The sequence below is a fragment of the Lentinula edodes genome (genome assembly GCF_021015755.1).
Source record: "Lentinula edodes strain Le(Bin) 0899 ss11 chromosome Unknown C8R40scaffold_6, whole genome shotgun sequence".
Classification (NCBI taxonomy): Eukaryota; Fungi; Basidiomycota; class Agaricomycetes; order Agaricales; family Omphalotaceae; genus Lentinula; species Lentinula edodes.
The window spans coordinates 194,721-214,820 of record NW_025764312.1 but is presented as its reverse complement, the minus strand read 5'-3'; the positions used below and the strand labels follow the sequence as shown (position 1 = coordinate 214,820).

The 20,100-nt window shown below is 45.5% G+C and overlaps 8 protein-coding genes across 8 annotated transcripts; 5 read left to right on the top strand and 3 right to left on the bottom strand.

Annotated features, from left to right (window-relative positions):
• Nucleotides 1–2,481: 2,481 nt before the first annotated feature.
• Nucleotides 2,482–4,558, top strand: C8R40DRAFT_1037833 (uncharacterized protein; the record flags this gene model as incomplete). The annotated part of the gene is made up of 11 exons (XM_046223700.1): nt 2,482–2,836; nt 2,899–3,194; nt 3,252–3,306; nt 3,361–3,495; nt 3,554–3,655; nt 3,711–3,892; nt 3,949–4,038; nt 4,109–4,137; nt 4,186–4,250; nt 4,313–4,358; nt 4,426–4,558. 11 exons carry the CDS (start codon nt 2,482–2,484, stop codon nt 4,556–4,558), a joined length of 1,488 nt encoding a protein of 495 aa, XP_046089556.1.
• A 679-nt stretch (nt 4,559–5,237) lies between these two features.
• On the top strand, nt 5,238–7,751 carry C8R40DRAFT_766439 (cytochrome P450). The gene is made up of 13 exons (XM_046236153.1): nt 5,238–5,455; nt 5,525–5,596; nt 5,654–5,818; nt 5,867–5,932; nt 5,982–6,087; nt 6,136–6,284; nt 6,355–6,562; nt 6,646–6,685; nt 6,762–6,766; nt 6,813–7,074; nt 7,140–7,226; nt 7,281–7,400; nt 7,471–7,751. Exons 1-13 carry the CDS (start codon nt 5,285–5,287, stop codon nt 7,637–7,639), a joined length of 1,620 nt encoding a protein of 539 aa, XP_046089555.1. The 5' UTR covers nt 5,238–5,284; the 3' UTR covers nt 7,640–7,751.
• Nucleotides 7,752–8,087: 336 nt separating this feature from the next.
• C8R40DRAFT_1037883 (histidine phosphatase superfamily) lies at nt 8,088–10,469 on the bottom strand (the record flags this gene model as incomplete). Its single annotated transcript, XM_046223704.1, has 8 exons — nt 8,088–8,362; nt 8,427–8,552; nt 8,618–8,912; nt 8,981–9,178; nt 9,236–9,335; nt 9,396–9,542; nt 9,600–9,693; nt 9,749–10,469. 8 exons carry the CDS (start codon nt 10,467–10,469, stop codon nt 8,088–8,090), a joined length of 1,956 nt encoding a protein of 651 aa, XP_046089554.1.
• Nucleotides 10,470–10,554: 85 nt separating this feature from the next.
• C8R40DRAFT_766006 (uncharacterized protein) lies at nt 10,555–12,435 on the bottom strand. Its single transcript, XM_046236152.1, has 2 exons — nt 12,308–12,435; nt 10,555–12,237 (listed from the first exon to the last, which is right to left on the bottom strand). The coding sequence occupies exon 2, from the start codon at nt 11,949–11,951 to the stop codon at nt 10,629–10,631; it is 1,323 nt and encodes a 440-aa protein (XP_046089553.1). The 5' UTR covers nt 11,952–12,237; nt 12,308–12,435; the 3' UTR covers nt 10,555–10,628.
• Nucleotides 12,436–13,101: 666 nt separating this feature from the next.
• Nucleotides 13,102–14,323, top strand: C8R40DRAFT_1159017 (dienelactone hydrolase; the record flags this gene model as incomplete). Its single annotated transcript, XM_046229820.1, has 8 exons — nt 13,102–13,129; nt 13,200–13,226; nt 13,278–13,399; nt 13,470–13,505; nt 13,572–13,631; nt 13,721–13,853; nt 13,911–14,002; nt 14,069–14,323. The coding sequence occupies 8 exons, from the start codon at nt 13,102–13,104 to the stop codon at nt 14,321–14,323; spliced, it is 753 nt and encodes a 250-aa protein (XP_046089552.1).
• A 165-nt stretch (nt 14,324–14,488) lies between these two features.
• On the top strand, nt 14,489–15,668 carry C8R40DRAFT_1159016 (dienelactone hydrolase; the record flags this gene model as incomplete). The annotated part of the gene is made up of 8 exons (XM_046229819.1): nt 14,489–14,516; nt 14,585–14,611; nt 14,689–14,810; nt 14,876–14,911; nt 14,963–15,022; nt 15,083–15,215; nt 15,265–15,356; nt 15,414–15,668. 8 exons carry the CDS (start codon nt 14,489–14,491, stop codon nt 15,666–15,668), a joined length of 753 nt encoding a protein of 250 aa, XP_046089551.1.
• A 152-nt stretch (nt 15,669–15,820) lies between these two features.
• Nucleotides 15,821–17,764, bottom strand: C8R40DRAFT_1066914 (uncharacterized protein; the record flags this gene model as incomplete). Its single annotated transcript, XM_046225835.1, has 3 exons — nt 15,821–16,350; nt 16,407–17,493; nt 17,555–17,764. The coding sequence occupies 3 exons, from the start codon at nt 17,762–17,764 to the stop codon at nt 15,821–15,823; spliced, it is 1,827 nt and encodes a 608-aa protein (XP_046089550.1).
• Nucleotides 17,765–18,624: 860 nt separating this feature from the next.
• Nucleotides 18,625–19,904, top strand: C8R40DRAFT_1066913 (glycoside hydrolase family 26 protein; the record flags this gene model as incomplete). The annotated part of the gene is made up of 6 exons (XM_046225834.1): nt 18,625–18,693; nt 18,748–18,971; nt 19,037–19,293; nt 19,359–19,713; nt 19,764–19,794; nt 19,845–19,904. 6 exons carry the CDS (start codon nt 18,625–18,627, stop codon nt 19,902–19,904), a joined length of 996 nt encoding a protein of 331 aa, XP_046089549.1.
• Between the last annotated feature and the right edge of the window lie 196 nt (nt 19,905–20,100).

The following is a 20,100-nucleotide window of genomic DNA, read 5'->3' as shown; positions in this document are numbered from 1 at the left end:
ACTACGATACTCAATATATCTCTGTCATTATCTGGGACCAGTTCGCCTCCGCTCCGCTTAGTCGCTCCGCCTCACTCACCTGCTTAGTCGCTCCGCCTCACTGCCTGGCTTAGTCACCCCGCTTCCTGCTCCGCTAGTCACTCCGCCTCTGCCGCTTCGTGACACTAATTACTTTTCTAAATCTGTCTGTGCATAACCTTTTCTCAAAATTAAGTTGATTGACATTTCTTGTGTAAATATTGACTTTGTCTTCTCCAATATTTCCCCTTCTGAGCCAAGTTTGGTAAGGTTAGAAAGGGACCCTTAATCAAGTTCATGATCATTCTGGTACTTTTACCACAGTAATCACTAACTCCAACCACGGTGAACCAGAAAAACTGCATTGTTTCATAAATTAAATATCACTAGATCTGGACTAGATTTAGATAGCAGATGCCCCTTCTATTTGATACCGCCAATGCCACAGCTGTAAGTGCACTGAAGCCGAAAACTTGGCACAAGGCAAGCCCACATCTGCAAAACCTGTATGTTCACCAGAGCAAGGGTACTGGCTGGAGAGCGCTCTCCAGCACCCAAAGCACCGAGAGCAAAATTTCAACCCTGCTCTGGGTGCTTTGGCTGCTGGGAAGCGCTCTCAGCTGCTCTCAGAGAATTAGCCGAAAAAACAGGTTTTGCAGATGCAGGACATGATTACTTGATGCAGATGTAATCCATCTTAAAGCCTAAGGATTTGCTAGGTCACAAGCTCAGACCTGTTCAAATGTCATACGAAATTATCTTTAGTAAAGATGAAACAATGTGACTTGCTGGAAAAGCTCTAAAGTTAGTTTCAGCTTTCCATTTCTATCTCAGGCTTGCATACTACATCAATCAGAAGTACATTATGAGAGATTCAAAATGGAGCAAAAATAGTCCTTGTGCTGGCAAGTACTTCATTGAGAAATCAGAGCAAAAGCCATAACCTGAATATTAATGAACCAAACATTCAATGTAGTTCTGGTGTTGACATTGACACTAAGCTTGTTACAAAAATATCCAATCCAAGACCGATCTTGTCACAGGAAATTTCAACCTGGAACTCGGCTCAATGAGTTATGCATCTTGGACAATGTCAGCTGAGGCATAACATTCTTCTGGTCAGAAAGCTGTCTGAGTGCATGAATAAAGCAGCCAGCTCGGCCTTTAATAACATCTGAGTTGGCTCGGGCAGCACTCATTTTTTGCAACTTATAGCCTTATGACCCTCATCAAAATCAGAAACTTATGCAACGGAACCTCAAACTAAGATGCTATAGAGATTGACACCACTGAGCTGCATTTGATGATATACCATGCTAGTGCTTCAAATCAATAACAAAGAAATAATTCTGAGTAGCCGTGTTTCTTGTGTAACTTGTTAGAGATACATAGCACTTCTGCCTTCATAGGAAGGGTCAACAATGGATTAAAATGAGTGTCTATTGTAAGCAAGGTGTTAGAATTGAATAATAAAAAAGAAGTAAAGAATGAGGGGCTTGTGAAAAGAGATTACTAAATCTACCATCCCTTGAGCAGGTCTCGGTGGGAGCTAATCTCATGCCAAGTGCATGACCAAGAGAACAGAAGGGGGGAAGAATTCATCTGCCATGATCTGAACATTCATGCCTTGAGGAACCCGCGCTTCGAAGAATATTGACAACTGTTCACATCTAATATACTTGCTACAAACGGCAAAGCATATTCTCGGAGGAATTCACCGGGTCCAATACATGGTCTATGGACCGGAGCTGAATTGAGGATAAAAATTTGAGGGATATAATTAGCCTCCTTGAAGATACTAAATTTCGATATGTACTTAGTAAGTCATGGATGAGCTCACTGTATTCCAACAATGCCAGGACCTCAGTCAGCAAAAGACTTGAACACAGTAGATATCTCTCACTTTGTCATCAACATCGCTCGAAGACACGTCTGCAGTGAAAAAAAAATTCAATCAAAATGCCCAACGAAAAATCTTCACTGTGCTATCATGCTAGAGTCATGTAAACCAATGATCCACCAGATTTTGCTTTGACAGTCACATATAGTCTCTTTCCGAGTCTTGAAGAAATTTTGAACGTGCGAGCCTTGCCGTAGCATAATTTTGATGCGCTCGACTTTCGCGGATGAGACTCGGATTGTGAGAGCAAATTCACAATGATTTGAAGAGTATCGAAGTGGTTAAAAAGGTGTGCCACAACGCAAGAACGCTTTCAACATTTTTCATGGTGGTTGACACCGAGAAGACCCGGAGAAGACCGACAACGGAGCTGAGAGGTCAAGCTTTAAGTGTCGGCTTTTACCGGTGGCTGCTCGCTCTGAATTACATTCTCCTCCGGACAATGACATGGAACCTTATATATGCATAAGCCGGTATCAAGCATTGCGCCTGAAACGAGGCTGTATATATGTATTCCAATAGATTGCTTCTGCTGTTCTTCATATACCCTCTGGTTCTTCACAATGGCAACGGCGACGAAAACTCCACTGGACCATTTTCGGGCTGCTGTGAGCAAAGTCATCGCCATGAATCGAACCTCAACAATGTTCACCTCTTTGGGTGCTGGGGCCGAACCTGGTGTGGACCCTCGTCACTACAATGCGGAACTACGATATCGTGGCATTCGACAACCTTGTGAAATTCGTATCGTGGACTATTCGTCGGTGTCAATGAAGTCGGGAAGTATGTCAAACATTCAACTCGTTGATATGTTGAATGATCCGCAAGTGAGCGAAAGACCGTCTTGGGCAAAAGTAAGGTGGATAGATGTCGGAGGAATCAGTTGGGATGTGTTGAAAGCGCTCGCAATGAAGTACAGTGAGCCTCGTGTTTGTTCATGGCTTGTTCCTATCATAATGTCCTGACTCCTGTTGAATCAGAAATACACCCTCTCGCTCTTGAGAACATATTGCACACGCACACTAAACCCACTGCGAGCAAATCTGATTATTATCATGAGCATCTATTCCTGCGAATACTTTGTCTTGAACTGCGTGATGAGAATAGTGTCATTCGACTTTCCGAAACGCAATGGGAGTGGGACGCTACGATGGATATTGAAGATTTACAGCCAGACTCTCAGGATCGTCCTTTCAACCGGGAAGCAGGTTCGTTCTCTGATACGACGCCAGGCCTGGATGCGGCTGCAACGGTGCAGGTTGAAGCTTTAATGCAGGTGAGCTAGATCACTGAAAATACTCCAAATTCTAATCAATGTTTCTGTGTCTTATAGAGAGGCCGCGTTGAGGTCAATGTATTCCCCATATTCATCCTGTTATTCAAAAATGGTTTGTCGTCGCTTTTCGTTTCCCGTTTCAACTTCCACAGTGAACGTCCTGTAGGCACTGTCATCACACTGCACCGCACGACCAACGCGAAGCTTACAGAGCCCATCCGCGATCGACTTTCTCGACCTGATACTCTTTTGCGCTCTACATGCGACGCCTCAGTTTTGGTTCAAAGCTTACTTGATCTTGGTACGACCACTATTATCACCTCACAATGGATTTGCGCATCTTATGCCGGACCCTACAGCCGTTGACAAGGCCATGGGAATCACAGAGGCCTGCGAATACAAGCTGAAAAAATATGAGAAGCAGCTACTGCTCAAACCAGAGGTAAACACAGTCAGCAATTGTAAGTAAATATGATGTCCTCCCTTTTCGTTGAACTCTGACTCGGCGCCGTTCAGTACACATTTTGACTGGCGATATCAATCTTCACCAACGTGCCCTCGTGCCTCTCAAACGGGTGATATATGGTTTACGAAGATATGACCTCGATCGATGTATTGCCTTGCTAAATTTACCGCCAGGGGAGGAGGTAGATGTCAAAATGGAGGGGTACATGAGCCGTACTGCGCTCACTTACCTTGTATGTGTTCAGTGATTGACAATAAGTTTACAATGCTAATCAAGTTGGTATCGTAGGCAGATGTATATGATCATATAGACTATATCCTCCGGAGTTTGGATGTTGTTGAAAATCTCGGTGAAAACTTGATTGGATATTCATTCAATGTAAGCGTTTTTGTAACTGTGCATTACAGAATACAAAGATCACATCGGCGCCCTTGAAATTTCTTGACAGTTGACTTCCCATGAGATGAATGTTATAATGTGTGTCTTATCGCCCAAATCATGTTTCAGATGATGAAATTTCTTTAGGAAACGGCTGACTCTCATCACTGTTATATGTTTACCTCTGACTTTTTTGACTGGTTATGGAGCAAGTTTTTCTCCTTTTCTGACTCTTCTCGCTAGCTAACTTGTTGTCAGGGAATGAATTTCAAAGGCCCGCCAATGTGGTGGACTATGGCCCCCACACATTCTGATATCTGGTATATTTTACTTCACACTTTCACACTCCTGATGTTTGACCACGGTCCACATCAACCTCTTGTTCAGGTTCTGGATTGTTGCACTCCCTGTAATGGCAGTGGTCGTGCCTTTCTTTTTATTTTCAGAGTTGAAGAACCTTTATCACGTTGACAAGAACAGGAAATTGTCGCAAAAGGCATTGAGGGTTAGTTATTTCTGATCAAGCTAATTACCTCTCTTTCTCATCTTTCGAGAACCTACATGTAGTCCTATCAAAGTCAACGACAAGGATCGGGGTCCAAGAACAGTGGATTTTCAACCTAGGGTTATTTTCCAAATATTTTCTGTCGATCATCGTATTCTTACACATGTGCTGTACTTTGGTCATATATCTATTTGCCAGATGCTGTTCCCGCTACCTCTTTAGAGGTTGAAGGGTTTAGTAGACCCAGTTTTTTCGAAATTAGCCATCCCTTGTCATCGGTTTTTAGTCATATATCTCCTTTTGGTCATTCGCTTTTCGAGTTGGTGAGGTACTACTACTGCTGGAGAGTACAGGTTGGGCAGATGCAGCTACATGCGGCGCGCCCTACGCGCGCCGCTTTTTCTATCTACAATACAAGTATATTAGCCATCACAGGTGTGGTCCCATTGTAGTACAGACCTCTACAAACACTACCTCTTACTACTCATCCTGTGTCAGCGTTCATTCCACCTTGTACTTAGTGCTCACAGACACCCATTGACTGGTAGCGGGCCCTGCCGTTCACCGGCGCTACTTCGTTATAGCTAAACTGATAGTTGCTGATAAAGAATGGAATTCGGAATATCCGTTGGAAATCCCGGCCGGTCACGTCGTCAGGACAAAAATAACCCATTCAAGTTGTGCATCTGAGCGCTGATTCTTTTCTCCTTTTCTTCTTCCTGTTGCTGCCAGTACATCGAAATGCACATCCTATTTCAACTTCTTTCCTCTATTGTTGTAACCCTGGTTCTTTATGCCTCTTACCTTCTCTTCAATATCGTTCAGTTCCGGATTAACTCGCAGATAAAGGATGTTCCAGGCCCTCCTAGTAAACATTGGTTTTGGGGTAATATGAAAGAAATTATGGACAGTGTACGCGCATACCTTGCACATCCTCATGGGTATATTGCCGCCAAATCGCTCAACGTTTTGCAAACCTAGGACGCTGCTGTACTTCACGAAAAGTGGGTCGAGGAGTATGGCCACACGTTGAAGTATAAAATGCTTTTTGGTGTACGCTGACATTACTTGTATATATAAATACTTGAAGCTCATACTAATCCGTTGTAGCGCGAGCGTTTGTTTACTATGGATACCAAGGCTTTGAACCATGTTCTTATGAACCACTACATCTACCAAAAACCGGAAGCGGCTCGATATAATTTGAGTCAGATTCTTGGCGAAGGCATACTAGTAACGGAAGAAGACAAGCACAAACTCCAACGCAAGATCATGGTGAGTTGAGAGAGAGTCGATTTCAAGGCATGCATTGAGTCTGAACAGAATCCTGCTTTCGGTCCTTCTCAAATCCGAGAACTGACAGAGATATTCGTTGATAAATCTATTGAAGTGCGTTGTGTTTCCCATATTTGCTTTATCTCGACCTATGATTGTTTAGTTGAGGGATGTGTGGGCAGCCCGGATCGCTGCTGGAGGCGGGGAAGCTCGTATTGATGTTCTTTCGTCATTGAGCAAAATGACTTTGGACGTAATCGGGCTTGCAGGTAAGTGTCTACGTGAGTGAACAGGTATCATTTCTCACTGATTGTTAGGTTTCAACTACAAATTCAATGCCTTGAAAGACGACGGGGGTTCTAATGAACTAAATAAGGCGTTTGCAGTCATCTTTGGGGACCCAGAAGCCCAAAAAATACGACCATGGCCTCTTGCGCAGACCTTGTTACCTCCCTTGCGTGGTCTGGTAAGTCAAATGTCCGATCACTGCGAATGGTTGATGGAAATTCCCCCTCCTCTACTTCCTGTTCCGTCAGCCTTCACAAGACCCTCCAGGATTTAAAGAAGCCAAGAAGACAATGTCTCGTATCGGTCATAATTTACTTCGCGACACTCAAGCCTCTCTGCGAGACACTGGTGGAGAAAAATCAGAAAACTGGGATTCAAGGGATTTGTTATCACTTCTTGTCAGGTCAAATATGAGCGGGGAACAAGGCCAAATGAGCGATGATGATGTATTGGCACGTAAGCCTCACCTTCCTCCTTCCTTTCCTTCTTTGAGTCCTTTCGAAATTGATGGAATGTCTTTATGTCAAAATCCTAAACAGAGGTCCCAACATTTTTAGTCGCAGGACACGAAACAACCAGGTGTGATTTGTTTTCTGCAAAGTGCTCCCAGACTCCAGAAAAAAGAGACTGACACTCATCCCCCCCTCTTTGACAGCACAGGTAACTTCAATTTCTTATAAGAAGGAAAAGAACTCATTGTTTCAAGCAACCACCTGGGCGCTTTTCGCACTTGTCCAACACCCTGACGTCCAACACAAACTACGGGAAGAACTATTGTACACGCTCTCTACTGAAAATCCTAGCATGGATGAACTCAACTCTTTACCATACCTCGACAAAGTCGTTCGCGAGACATTAAGAGTGCATGCACCCGTCCCAGGGACAATGCGTGTGGCGGCAAAAGACGATGTCATTCCGTTGGGCAAGCCGTGGATAGATAGAAAGGGTGTGGCGAGGGATAGCGTTTCGTACGCAGGCGTCCGTTTGTCTTTCGACTGTGTTGATGATAATATCGTTGTTCGTATGCGTAAAGGGTTCAAAAGGGTCAAACGATCTTCGTACCTATCCTTGCTATAAATCGGGACAAATCTTTATGGGGAGAAGATTCCATGGAATTCAAGTCAGTTGCTAGTCTCTTTGAAGTTTGCAATATCCTATTCATAATTTCTTTCAGACCCGAACGTTGGGATAACCTTCCCGCTGCAGTATCCTCGATTCCTGGTGTCTGGGGTAACTTGCTGACTTTTCTTGGAGGTGCTAGGGCATGTATTGGGTATCGCTTTTCTCTAGTCGAGTAAGTCCCCGGTTATCACCAGTCGACACTAAATATCAACACTAATTATCAACTCACTCAACTCTCGCAGGATGAAAGCGCTGTTATTCATCCTCGTACGGAACTTCGAATTTGAGTTGGCGGTCCCCGCAGACGATGTGATCGCCAAATCTACTGTCGTGCAACGACCGAGGTTAAAGAGCGAAAAAGATGCGGGTAGTCAGTTGCCTTTGATAGTAAGATTGCATCAGAAGGCTTGATATAGGAAAAGGACTCGGAGGATTGGACTTTGTGCTTCCGTTGATTTCCAAGTTGGTTGGATTGCAGGATGGATCAAGTGAATATGTACCATGCTGGATGGATTTTTTATCTTCGTTCATTGCAGTATGGAGGATGCTGCAGGTGTTTTGGATTTGACATTGACGACGTGTGTGTATGGTGTGTAGGTATGAGTATCCCTATCAAATAGTGCAATGAACAGTTCATGTGGAAGACAAAACACAACGGAGCGAATGATGGAGCAAACGATGAAGTACCACGAATGCATAAATTATTGGTATCGAAGCCGCTCAAGGAAGAACACCCCCTCCCATCAGAGGCAGAAGAAGATTCAATGAATATGCAAGAAAAACGAGCTCGCGATAGGTCGAACTCTTCCGAAAAACCTATATCTCCTCTTAAAGATCGTCACCTCCATTAGTCACAATTCTAAATCCTACTGTTTGATTCCGGCCGCGGAGCATCACCAGTAACAGTTTCCCATTCATCCCCAACCCCAACCACATTCTCATAATCACCGAAACAATCCCACTCCCAGCTCGTCTTCTCTAAAATCTCCTTCTGAGTCTTGACGAACGTGTCTACAGGACACAGTCCGTCTGCTTGCGATGGACAGCCGCGGATACCGGTAAGAGGAACTGGAGCGTCATTGACGATTATGCGAACTTGTTCGCCGGATATTGAAGGTGATGAACATTCTAAAACTGTTGATTATAGAATATGTGTAAGACAGAGAGAGGACGGTAAGAAGATAATGAAATCACGCACTTTGGAACTGGATGTTCGTGGCGAAAGGCGCCAGCTGAGAAACCTTGAACGATTGGTTTTCTGGTATATGATCGTACGGTAGCGGTCCATTGGCTGCCAAACTTGACAAGTTTAATGCGGTTAGGACTATGACATATACAACGTCAGTCATACAGATGGTAGACAAACGTAAGATGATCAGGAAGACGCACTGTTCAGCACAACAACTTCATGCGTAGCATCCACATACAGGCTCTGATTAAGCGGGAACGTAATCTCACTATCATCTAGCGTGGAATTAGTACTGAAACGATGCTCATGGGGCGCAATGGGTTTGTGCTCTAGACGGGCAATGAATTCTTGTACCCAACCTGCACCTTGAACACGAGCGACAGGGGAGCCAAAGGCGGAGTTGTACCAGAAATAGAGGTCAAGAGAGTAATCGAACCCTTCCCATTCGGATTGTGTAAATAACTCGCAGAACTTGGAGTATCCGATTGCTACTGTCTGTGATTGGGGTGTGATAGTATCAGTCAGTAAGCTACCGGTAGTGGAAGAGAAAGAAGGATGCGAACCTCATAGGCACACATCTGCTGCATAGTATACACATCCTCAACGCTCAAGTCGTACCCCTCCAATTGTGACTGGAGTCTTTCCCGCGTGTCGTTCAGATATATATTTGCCCACTGCTCGACGTACCATTTCCCTCGGTCGGAGATAGGGCGATGTCGCGCATTGTGGCAAGTATCATAAGGAGCAAGCGTGTTGTTGAACTGTCAAGGAGATGAGCCAGAAGTGCATTAGATAGGACAACAGGACAGGAAACGCACCCCGTCTGCTTCGATAGTGATGCTTTGTTGATATTGACCTTCAAAAGGATACCCGAAAAAGCCTATGGCGAAGTTTAATGCTGAATGCAGCATGCGGTCTCTTGAGTTAATCAAAGTAAGCATTCATTTCCGATGGACGACAATAAAAGTACGGACGTACTGTGATTCGGTGCGGAAGACGGGGATAGTATTTGTTTCGGTGAAGTTTTTGAGTAGGAATCCATACTTAAGTCTCATGGAGATACCGAGGTCGTAAAGCTGTTGTCTTCCAAATGGAGTCAGAAGCTCTTCACCGAGCTTGTATGTCCTGTATAGCGACGTTTTAGTCTTTCATATAACGTACAGTGAAGCTTTAGATACACACCAATCATTCATGAACGCCAAATTCCCCTTTGCAGTCCAATCATCCGCGACCTTGTGTAACCTTCCAGCAAAGTCCGCTGGCCCACCGAATGAAGCTTTTGGTATAGTTCAATTTATAGTATTCTTTGGATTGAATAGCACATTACTCACCCCAAGCAGTAGGATACCTGGCGCCATGTCTATGCAAAAAGTGCAAACCAGTCACTCGACATGTATCAGGCGTTCCTGGACCCGAATCCAACCCAAACGTTCCTCGTTCATTGCTATACCAAGGCGCAAGATTCCCCCAATGTTTAAACAGATCCCAGCTGTCACCCTTCTCCTTCTTCTTATCATCTCCTTTGTCTCCCAACGTCTCCGGCTTCACCAGTTGAGCGGCTCCAGTATGTATAGGGTACTGTGGTGCGGTGGCAATCAGCGCTGGCTCGGCACCAGTTGGTGTACCTCCCGCATAACCGACGTTTGAAGGGAACAATGATGGGAATGCATTTGTTGGTGAAGGCGGAGGGAAAGCGTGGATCTGGGTGCTTCCGGCGTCAGGGTTGGCGAGAGCGAAGGCGTCGGTTCCAGAAGTACTGGTGCTTTCCTTCATACCAAAACACGACGGCCCACATAAAACATATTGAGCAAGCACGCAGCCGGAGATCCCAACGGTAAATGCGACGAGGAGGTGAAGGATTGTGAATTTGGGTTGAGTAAGAGTTAGGAACCGTTTCGAAGGTGTAGGGTCGATTGCAGCTTTATCATTGTTATTATTATTATTATTATTATTAGGACTGAAGGTTGGTAGAAGAGCCTCGTGTTCAGCGCCAGCGTCGTTGTGCTCGTCTTCGTAGGTGGAATTGGCGTACTGGCCACGTTCGACGTCCATGGTCGTAGTGGAAGGACAAAAGGAGACCAAATACATGACGCCCCCACGCTCCCGAATTGATGGCGTCCTCAAACCTCGGCCAAACTTTAAATTATATCAATCAAAACTGAGAATTATGTATGTATGTAGGGTATCTTATGTAGTTTCTGTACACTCTAACTACCTCGCCGTGGCCTGCCCCGTCGAATTAATGTTCGGATTATTCACAATCGAGTCCGACAAATCACTCCTCCCCGCCTCCGTGACCACAGGATAAAAAATAAACAATGCGACCAGACCAACCAACAACAACCAGAGCGTGAAGTAATTCCCTAGTCCTCTCATTGATATCGAATCTTCTACGTATCCCGATTTTCCCATCCTCAAGCTCGGTGATAATTCGGAGTCCTTGCCCTTGTTTTCTCCGACTTCTGCTTTAGACTGAGGTGAAGCGTAGAACGACACTTTCGGGTCGTGTAGCCAATCATCGTCCTCTCCGTCGTCCTCTCCGTCAAGTAGAGCGTCAGGCTGATACGCGTAAGCCACTAGTTGCATCTCCTGCCCTTTTCTGTGAGATCCATCACGGAAATCGGAACGAATGAGAGGAATCCTTGAGTCTCCTGACATGACAGAGTGCCTGGATGAAAACGACCTCATGGATCCTGCCACGGACCCTACCCCGTCCATGCTAGATTTCGAGATAGTCATCGACCCAGAGCCAGATCGGTCTTGTCTGCTCCTTCCCCCTCCCCCACTGCCAAATGGAAGATTTGGTGGAAGCAATGCTTCCACGTCCCGCATATTCAACACGTCCTGCGTAGGGTCATCTAAGCGATAAAGCACCACCGATCCACGCGCGGGATAATTAGGATGTGAGAACTTGAAATTAGTCTGCTGTTGAGCGCGCGCAAGTACACGAGTTTCTTCTGAAGGAACGCGAATCATATGCATACGCGGTGGAGGAGAGGAGATCATCCTGCTTTTTGCACCTATGCTTGCCCGAGGGTCGAGAAGAGATTGTCTTCGCGGGACGTTAGATGATTTGGACGATTTGGACGAGAAGGAGGCTGAATTCGAGGGACCTGGGGTTGACATAGATGATGGAGGTGGCGTAGACATAGATAATGTACTTGGCGAAAGATAAGGTTCTGTTATGCCCGACAAAGACGGTGGATGTTGTGGATCGGAGTTAGGTTCGGAACGAGAAAATAGGAATCCCGTAGCAGAAGATGGTCGACTGGGTGCTGCATACGGTAGCAAGGATACCGGAGGAGGTGATGAAAGCAGGTCGTCGTGAATTGATTCAGAATCGGAGGGCGACGAATAAAGATCTTCGCCATAATCTGTATTTAGAGGTGGAGGATAGGTCGGTTTCGGTGCTACAAGTAGAGTCGAGGATCTGGGACTCGGTGGAAGAAGAGCCACATCGTATCCGTCGTCGCGGAGTTTGTATGCGTATAACGCTGAGGGTGATATTGGAGGAGAAGTTGGACCAGACGACATGGCGGATGTTTGTTTGTTTACCGTGTGTAACCGTGAACAACGGGTCCAGGAACAGAAAGTTCGTATCTCGCGTTGTATGCGTTGTTTGCAGGAATAAGCGGAATGAAACCTCGTGGAAGGGTGTAGGCAGACGCAGGCAGAGCAGTGGGTGGTTGTTGGTGGTTGTGGAGAATAATCAAAAGCTTGCCTAGACTCAATGATAATCCAAAATAATTTTTCGGGGTAATGGTGAGAATTGGGGTGACGTCTATTTCTGTTCAGTGTTCTGATGATGTTGCGCGAACAGCTGCGGGAGGCAATGCAACCAAAAGTAGTGAGTCTGAAAACATATAGAAACATATACATACAGTACATACCTTAGGCTCAACGAGCTGCTGACAGCATCTCAAGTCGATAAACATCTTTTTCCGATTATGTCTCCGCCAACCATGAAAAGAAGTGTTCAACAACGTAAATTAGACGATGAAAGCTGGTGAGAAACGCAATCTACGGATTGGGATCTTGAGTTGGAGTCGTGGAGTTATCACCAAATTTTGTTACCATAGTGAACGGTGGTGTCAAGACCCCAGAATTGCAGCATTGAGATAAGGGAACGTGCTAGTTGACAATGAAAGGCAGGTTTTGTGACTTTCATCCACTGAGATTTAGAGAACCATAAACTCACTATGGTACTCCGATTGCACACAGTGGACAGCGAAATTTAAATCAAGCTCGGAATCCACTGAGAGATTTGTAGGTGTTTTGTTTTCAACATGAAAACCGAGGTCGGTCAAATTACAGAGAAGAAGGGGAACTGTGACGGCGTCGACCTGCGTCGACGAGCGCGCGGATTTTGGACGGAGTGATGGCGCAACGAATATTTGATCCGTACATTGATCCGTACCTCGGACCAAAAACGGATTTGATCGGCACTCGGCATCTCAAGTCGGAAAGCTTCCGCAGGCGTCTATCAGCGTCTATTTTTAATGGGTCCTTCGGACTCCTTCGGTAGATTTCCGTTTCATCAACCACCGCCTGTTTTTATCGATAAAAAAGGGTATAAAATGTCGTCCGACGCTTGAATCTTCTGCCATCGACCTCAGAAATCTTTTCTTCTAACTCTCTACAACCAACGAAACCGACAACCTTTCGTGTAAAAAAACTAAGCATCATGAGCCTTTGCGAACATTGTGTTAAGGGTTAGTGCTTGACTCTAATTTGACTCGCATAGTAATCCATGAACTACGAGCTCACAATCATGACCCGCAGGTGTCACTCACGAAGGAGAGCCTAAAGGTACGATACCAGTTTCTCCAGCTTTGAATATATTCTCATTAATTGTAACAGGAAAAACCGAAGAAATCAACGGCGTCAGCACTTACATCGCCACCCCATCGACAGAGTATCCCAAGGAAAAAGCCATCATCTTCATCACTGATATTTTTGGTCCTCAATTTGTTAATAACCGAGTCAGTATTTATTCCATATCCATCTATCGTCGATCGGACTCTTACCTATCAAATCTCTCCCTCTTTCCAGCTCCTCGCAGACGACTTCGCTGCAAATGGATTCAAGGTAAAATAACTCAGCCGTGTTGTTTTTCGCTTTTGAGTTTCTGACCTCCCATCCGTTCCCTTTCAGACTGTCATTCCTGACATTTTCAATGGCGACCCAGCTCCTGTCGATGCATTAAAACCCGGCGTAAGTTTACTATTTCATTTTCGTCTTCCTCTACCATGCTTCCGGAATTTTCAATCTAACATCACGCCTCATACCATTTACACATATAGAGCACCTGGAATCTAATGGAGTGGTTAAAAGTACACGGAGCAGACAGCGCTCGTCCTCCACTCGACAGGGTTATTGACAGCTTAAAGAAGGATGGTGTTACTGATTTTGCAGTTGTGGGGTACTGTTTCGGGGGTGAGTATAGCTTCCTGAAAGAAAGACATTCTTGATACTAAAGAGAATTCCTTGCAGCCCGTTTTGCTTTTGACCTTGCCTTTGAAGGGATACCCAAAGTCGTGGCTATCGCACACCCGTCATTGGTCAATGTGGACGAAGATCTCCAAGTCCGTTTATATATATACTCCTCTTACCTATCCGTAACTCACGTCGCAACCCATTTCTTTATGCAGACATACGCCACCAAATCCACTGCTCCCTTACTTATCAACAGCTGTACCGTTGACCCCAAATTCCCTCTCGAAGCCCAGGTCCAGGCCGACGAGCTTTTCGGAAGTGGAAAGTTCGCTCCTGGATACAAGCGCGAGCATTTTGAAGGATGTAGTCATGGATTCGCTGTACGAGGTGATATCAGTGATCCAAAAGTCAAAGCAGGGAAGGAAGGGGCATTCAAGGCGACTGTGGAGTGGTTCAAGAAGTATCTGTAGGTTGTGGAAGGTTGATCAAGCTGTACTAATTAAATCATTTAAATCATTCTATGTTCGAAATCGGAAAATCTATGTCCATGATGCCTGCCCTGATAAGATAAGATAACATACATGGATTATCAACCATCGATAGTCATCGATACGTCCAACCTTGCAACCACCATCATGAGCTTCTGCGAACATTGCGTCAAGGGTGAGCTCTCTATCTCAAATCTGATCGAACATGCTCAAGAACCATCTCTGGAATTCGACGTGTATCAGGTGTTACTCACGAAGGAGAGCCTGCAGGTGCGAAATCAAATTTTGGTTTTGGGTCCGAATATATGCTAATTGAGGTGATCGAATTCAATCGCATTTATGAACAGGCAAATGGGAAGAAATCAACGGCGTCAACTCCTACGTCGCCACGCCTTCGAAAGATTATCCCAAAGACAAAGTCATCGTTCTCCTTACTGACATTTTCGGCCCTCAGCTGATCAACAACCGAGTCAGTACTCATCACCAGCGCGGTTGTATTTCCATCCAAGCTCATACAAAGTCATGTCTATACAGCTTCTCGCCGATGATTTTGCCGCTAATGGCTTCAAGGTATCGCGAAGTGTTCATCCTCCCCTTCGACTTCTTAACCCCAGTGCATAGACCGTGATTCCCGACCTTTTTAGTGGAGACCCGGCACCAGTTAGCGCTTTCAATCCCGGTGTAAGAATTCCAGTTTCAATCTAGTATGCTTTCATCATTTAACGGTAAATGCATCTCCAGAGCACCTGGAGCCTGACAGAGTGGTTCAAGTCGCACGGACCGGAAAACACTCGTCCGTCAATCGATAAGATCATTGAGGGCTTGAAGAAAGATGGTGTCACATCTTTCGGTGTTATAGGATATTGCTTCGGAGGTGGGTGGGCATACTTACAAGTATTGAGGAGTACTAATCTTTCTCGCAGGCCGATACACCTTTGACTTAGCCTTTGATGAAATCCCCAAAGCAGCGGCAGTTGCGCACCCTTCGTTACTGAAGATTCCCGAAGATCTTGAAGTTTGTACCCAATTCTCAATTACATACTCCTCCCTTATACTTAAACTGCAAATATAGACTTTTGCTGCTAAAGCTACTGCGCCACTGCTTATCAACAGCTGCACTACTGACCCTCAATTTCCTCTGGAAGCGCAAGCCAAGGCCGACGAGCTTTTGGGCAATGGCAAATACGCTCCTGGGTACAAGCGCGAATTCTTTGAAGGGTGCACGCATGGATTTGCAGTCCGAGGTGACATGAGCGACCCCAAAGTCAAAGCAGGCAAAGAGGGCTCGTTCAAGGCAACTGTGGAGTGGATGATAAAGTATTTATAAGTTATATGTCAAAGTTTTCGTTTTTAAATTTAAACTGGGCCCGGGAATCGTCCATCATCCGAGGTCTCCCCGCCAATCTGTGGCTCCCGCATGGATTCTGTATGAGATTTCATTGTCATAACTGAATGAGATCTGTGTTACGCGGGCGCAGATTAACTGGAAGATCCATCAGGTGGGGGTTGAAAGTGTTGCGAGTCAAAATGTGACGCGGGAAGTCCTCCTTGTATTGCCAACGATGCTTTCTGCTGTTTCCACGCCGACACAATTGGATCTGAAGGGTCCATAACGTCGTCGGCGGGGTGATGATACCCATCGAGGAATTTCACGAACAATGAGAATCGTTCGGAGCAGATGAGAGGGTCGTAAAATGAGTTGAGAGGATCGAACGATGGCTGTGAGACGTGTTCCTCAGGATTTGTGCCGGTGAATTGATTCATTAGCCAAGTGAAGTCAAAGCCGAATTTGGCTCTCAGCGTGAGGTTAGCGTTAGCGAGACGCTCAATGCACCGCTCGAGATCATCAAGAACAAGGAAACAATGCCGACGAACATCATCTGAGCCATCGCGCCAGCAGAACAAGAAGATATAGGCAACTTCAAGGAGAAGCTGATAGCTCAATGCTGGCCCGTCGAATGAGCATTGTGCAAAATGTCGTATGGTATGGATTATTTGTAGGACGAATTCTGAACAGAACATCAATAAGAATAAGAGCACCCAAGAGAGAATATGGAAATTCTACCTTCGTCCATATTGACGGCTACACCAAATCGCAATTCGGATGCCAGATGAGAAATGTGGAGGGACTGTTGGACGTGACTAGACGTGTTGGCGTTGATATCGCGGATTAATAATTCGAGGGCAAACTTTTGCCGCTCTTGAGATCGAGGGAGGTCTTTGATGAGGTCGCAATAGAGATAGTAGTTGGACTTCAAGTTGTTTTTACCGGTGGCAATTTCCAGTGTCTCTTCATCTAGTTCTTCTAAACAATAAAAGATATGAGGAGTCATGGACACATTATCTCTGTACTCGGAGTAGACCCAGTGCATTGCTGCTCCAAGGCAGTCGTTCAGCAGAAAGTTGTCTGATGCTGCTGTATTGGAAAAGCGGTGGCAGAGCCTATCACCAGCGGTCCAATTTTTAATTCGGAAGATGGAGTCCAGATGAAAACGAAACGATGATCTCGTAACTTGTGTTCCTCGACTGATTCGTTCAACAAGTCGAACAGAAGAATGGAGTAGGCGGTAAAATATCCATGCTTGAGGAGATTTGTAGGCACAGGGTAGATTTGCATTCATTAGGAGCGCAAGGGAAGGTAAAACGGTAGTCATTGACACTATTGCCAGCGCAATCCCAATCTCGCAGGTCAACACAACTGCAACAACGGTGTTCAAAGACCATAGGAGATCCACGATGCCCGCAAAGAAAAGAACCAGCGCGGCTTGTAGAAGAAGAGGTAAAGCGGACAAGATGTCATTCACTTTCCATTTTTCAAAGCTCTCCAGCCGGGTTTGACGCAGCATTAACGCGTCTCTGGGACTCAGAGCAGCATCGCGTCTGTATTCGCGAAGCCATTGCTTGCAAAGGATGCCGACGATCGCGCATGATAGGCTCAATGCGAGACTGGAGAACCAAAAGATATTAATGCGGATCGCGAGTGGAGTAACAGAAAATCCTATATCGGAGGCCTCGAGCGGATCCGTGTCGTTGCCACTTTGAAGTTGCTGTTTGAGTTGCAGTAGAAGTAGGTTCGTGGTCTGGTCTGGCTGCTGCAACCAGCTATAAGATTCGATTAAAAAAGCAGTGACGGCAGCGGAAAAAAGGCCAGCCTGTACAATGTGAAATAAAAAGTTATTTTCGACTGTTCCTTTCCATGGTTTCTAGGCTCACAAACACCAAAAGGGTATCGATATCTTCCCGCCAGCCTTTACATATATCCTCATCATACAGATCTATTCGTTTCATTATCCTCTCCCAATGGTCGCCAGTTCTTGGTGGCACTGCATAGCGATATTGGTCTCCATCTGCCCATAATCTAGAAGTCAGCTGGAAATAGGTGTTGAAATATCCGTCGAAAATGATAGCTAGTACAACAGACATACAGGAGCATCGTTTGTTGTCTTCAAGGATTGCGCGGGATCGTCGGACGTATATGGACTTGTGTGAATTGGAAATTTTAGCACTTCATTTTCCACCGGCAAGTTGTGTCCGCTTCTGGAGTCAGGATTACTGTTCATCCCCAGCTTTATCGAGAGCAATTCCTCAGAGACAATCGAAGCTTAAATCTGGTTTGAACTTGACTGCCTTGAGAATCAGTCAAAGTGGCAGGATAGCAAATAGTCCCCGTGGTCATCGTTGGTACTAAGCGCTAAGGCTAAGGTGTCAATGTCAGATGTAATTCATACAGGCCCATAGTAGGGATATTGCGATATTCTATCGGATTTTCTGACTGTTCAACAGAGTACAGTAGAAAGAAGTGAAGTTCGTTGCTTATTAGTCGCCATTGGAGCGAAGCGATTGCCGGGGACGAGCAGTACCCCCGGAAGGCCTAAGTTACTCTAACTCTTTCATATGCTATCATGATCTACTTTCATCCAGCTGAAACTGACTGGAATAAGGAGTATTTCACAATGATATGTTTCGAAAATCGACACCCACGACATTGTCAAAATTTCTCCCTATCTATATAGTATCGAATCATGGAATCAAATTGTACTCGGGAGGCCTATCTGTACATATCTCGATACTATAACTGTGGATAAAATCGTCTCAGGCCAAGGTGCGACACATCAGCGCGCTAACTCTCAGTATAGGGACAAGCCACAGGGTATAAAATTTGCATCTTTGCGAACAAAATTATTCACTACTTTTCGAGTTGACCTCGAGTAGTCACTGCATCGAAGTCTATCGAAGTTGATCATCTTTCATATACAAATTTTCTTTGCTGTATGCATCCAACCATGAAAGTCTTCCCTGCAACTATTGCCATAACTCTCTGTGCTCTCGTGGGCCTTGCTCAGGTCAACGCGGTATGTGAACCTCATCTTCTCTCATTTACGCAATCGTTTGAGAGTTATCTTAAGGCTGCCATCCCGTACCGGCGAAGCCTTCGGGTTCTCAGTTCTCGTGGAGATAATTCGGATAGTGTGTCCTCCCAGTCCAATGGCACATCTTCCAGCACATTCAATTTACCTTCTGACGGACTGAAGACCAAAAATGGGGTACCGTTTGGATTCCTTCCCGATGTTTCTGCTCAAACTACCATGGCAGAAATCAACAAAGCAGTCGGGATGAGCCCCGCCAGCACGTTAGTCTCTTGAACTTTAAACTCAATGCTCTTGCATTCTTAACTGCTCAATTGTTGCCCATTAGATACGGCTGGTATGCTCAGATCACAGGGTCAAGCTGGGATGGTTCGCAATTGCTCAGCCAGAAGCAAGATATCATCGATTCCAAAGCTGTTCTGATTCCTGCAGTCATGCCTACTGTGGACATGAGTGCGATTGATTCTAATGTCGCTTCACAAGTGGCGAGCGTTCTCAAGCAGTTCACGAACGAGGGCGTAGAAGTATGGCTTCGTTTTGCTCACGAAGTCAACTATTACATCACTTCTGGGACTTACCATGGCGGTGAGCGACGCTCTACTTGGTTTTCAGCATCCCATTCTTGCACCTCTCGCATTCTTCATACTCAGATGTTGACTCGTACCAAACTGCCTGGGCCAACATCGCTGCCGCCGTCAAAGACAATCCCAAGATAAAGATGTTCTGGTGTCCAAACTGGGCCGACGCTTCTTCGCTTGCGGAATGGTTCCCGAAAGACTCAAGCACTGTTGACATTGTCGGCATGGATGCGTATCCCAAATCTCAGCAGACCTTCGATCAAGTTTATGGTTCGTTCTACACCGCGTTCGCCGAGAAATACAACAAGCCATTTGCCATTGGTGAGACTGGGCCTGGGATAGGCGACGATACATTGAAAGAATACTGGTTGAAGCAAATCGCGGAGGTCGATGTCCAGAAATACCCTCTATATATCGCGGGTTGCTGGTGAGTCCTCAAATTGAACTTACCAAGTGATGTTGACGTGTGTGCACTAGGTTCGAGTACTACAAGGGGTATGACTTTAGGGTAAGATTCATTTCGTCGCCAACATTGGCAATTACTAACAACAACGACAGATCATCATGAGTCAGTCTTCGAGTATCGTAACCGAGACCAAGACCGAGTTTCTGTCTTGAGTACACCACTTCATGTTACTGCTTTGTGTATTAACTTTTCGTACTTATGTGTCCTGCATCGCAGTATCTGAGTTTGGGTTGTCCGTGAGCAACGATCCTTTCTTACCGCTGTGATTCCAAAAATGCAATACCTGCCACTTCGACTTTTTAGTACAGCAGCCTTCATCGTACAACTTCGAAAAGGCAGTAAGGTTCA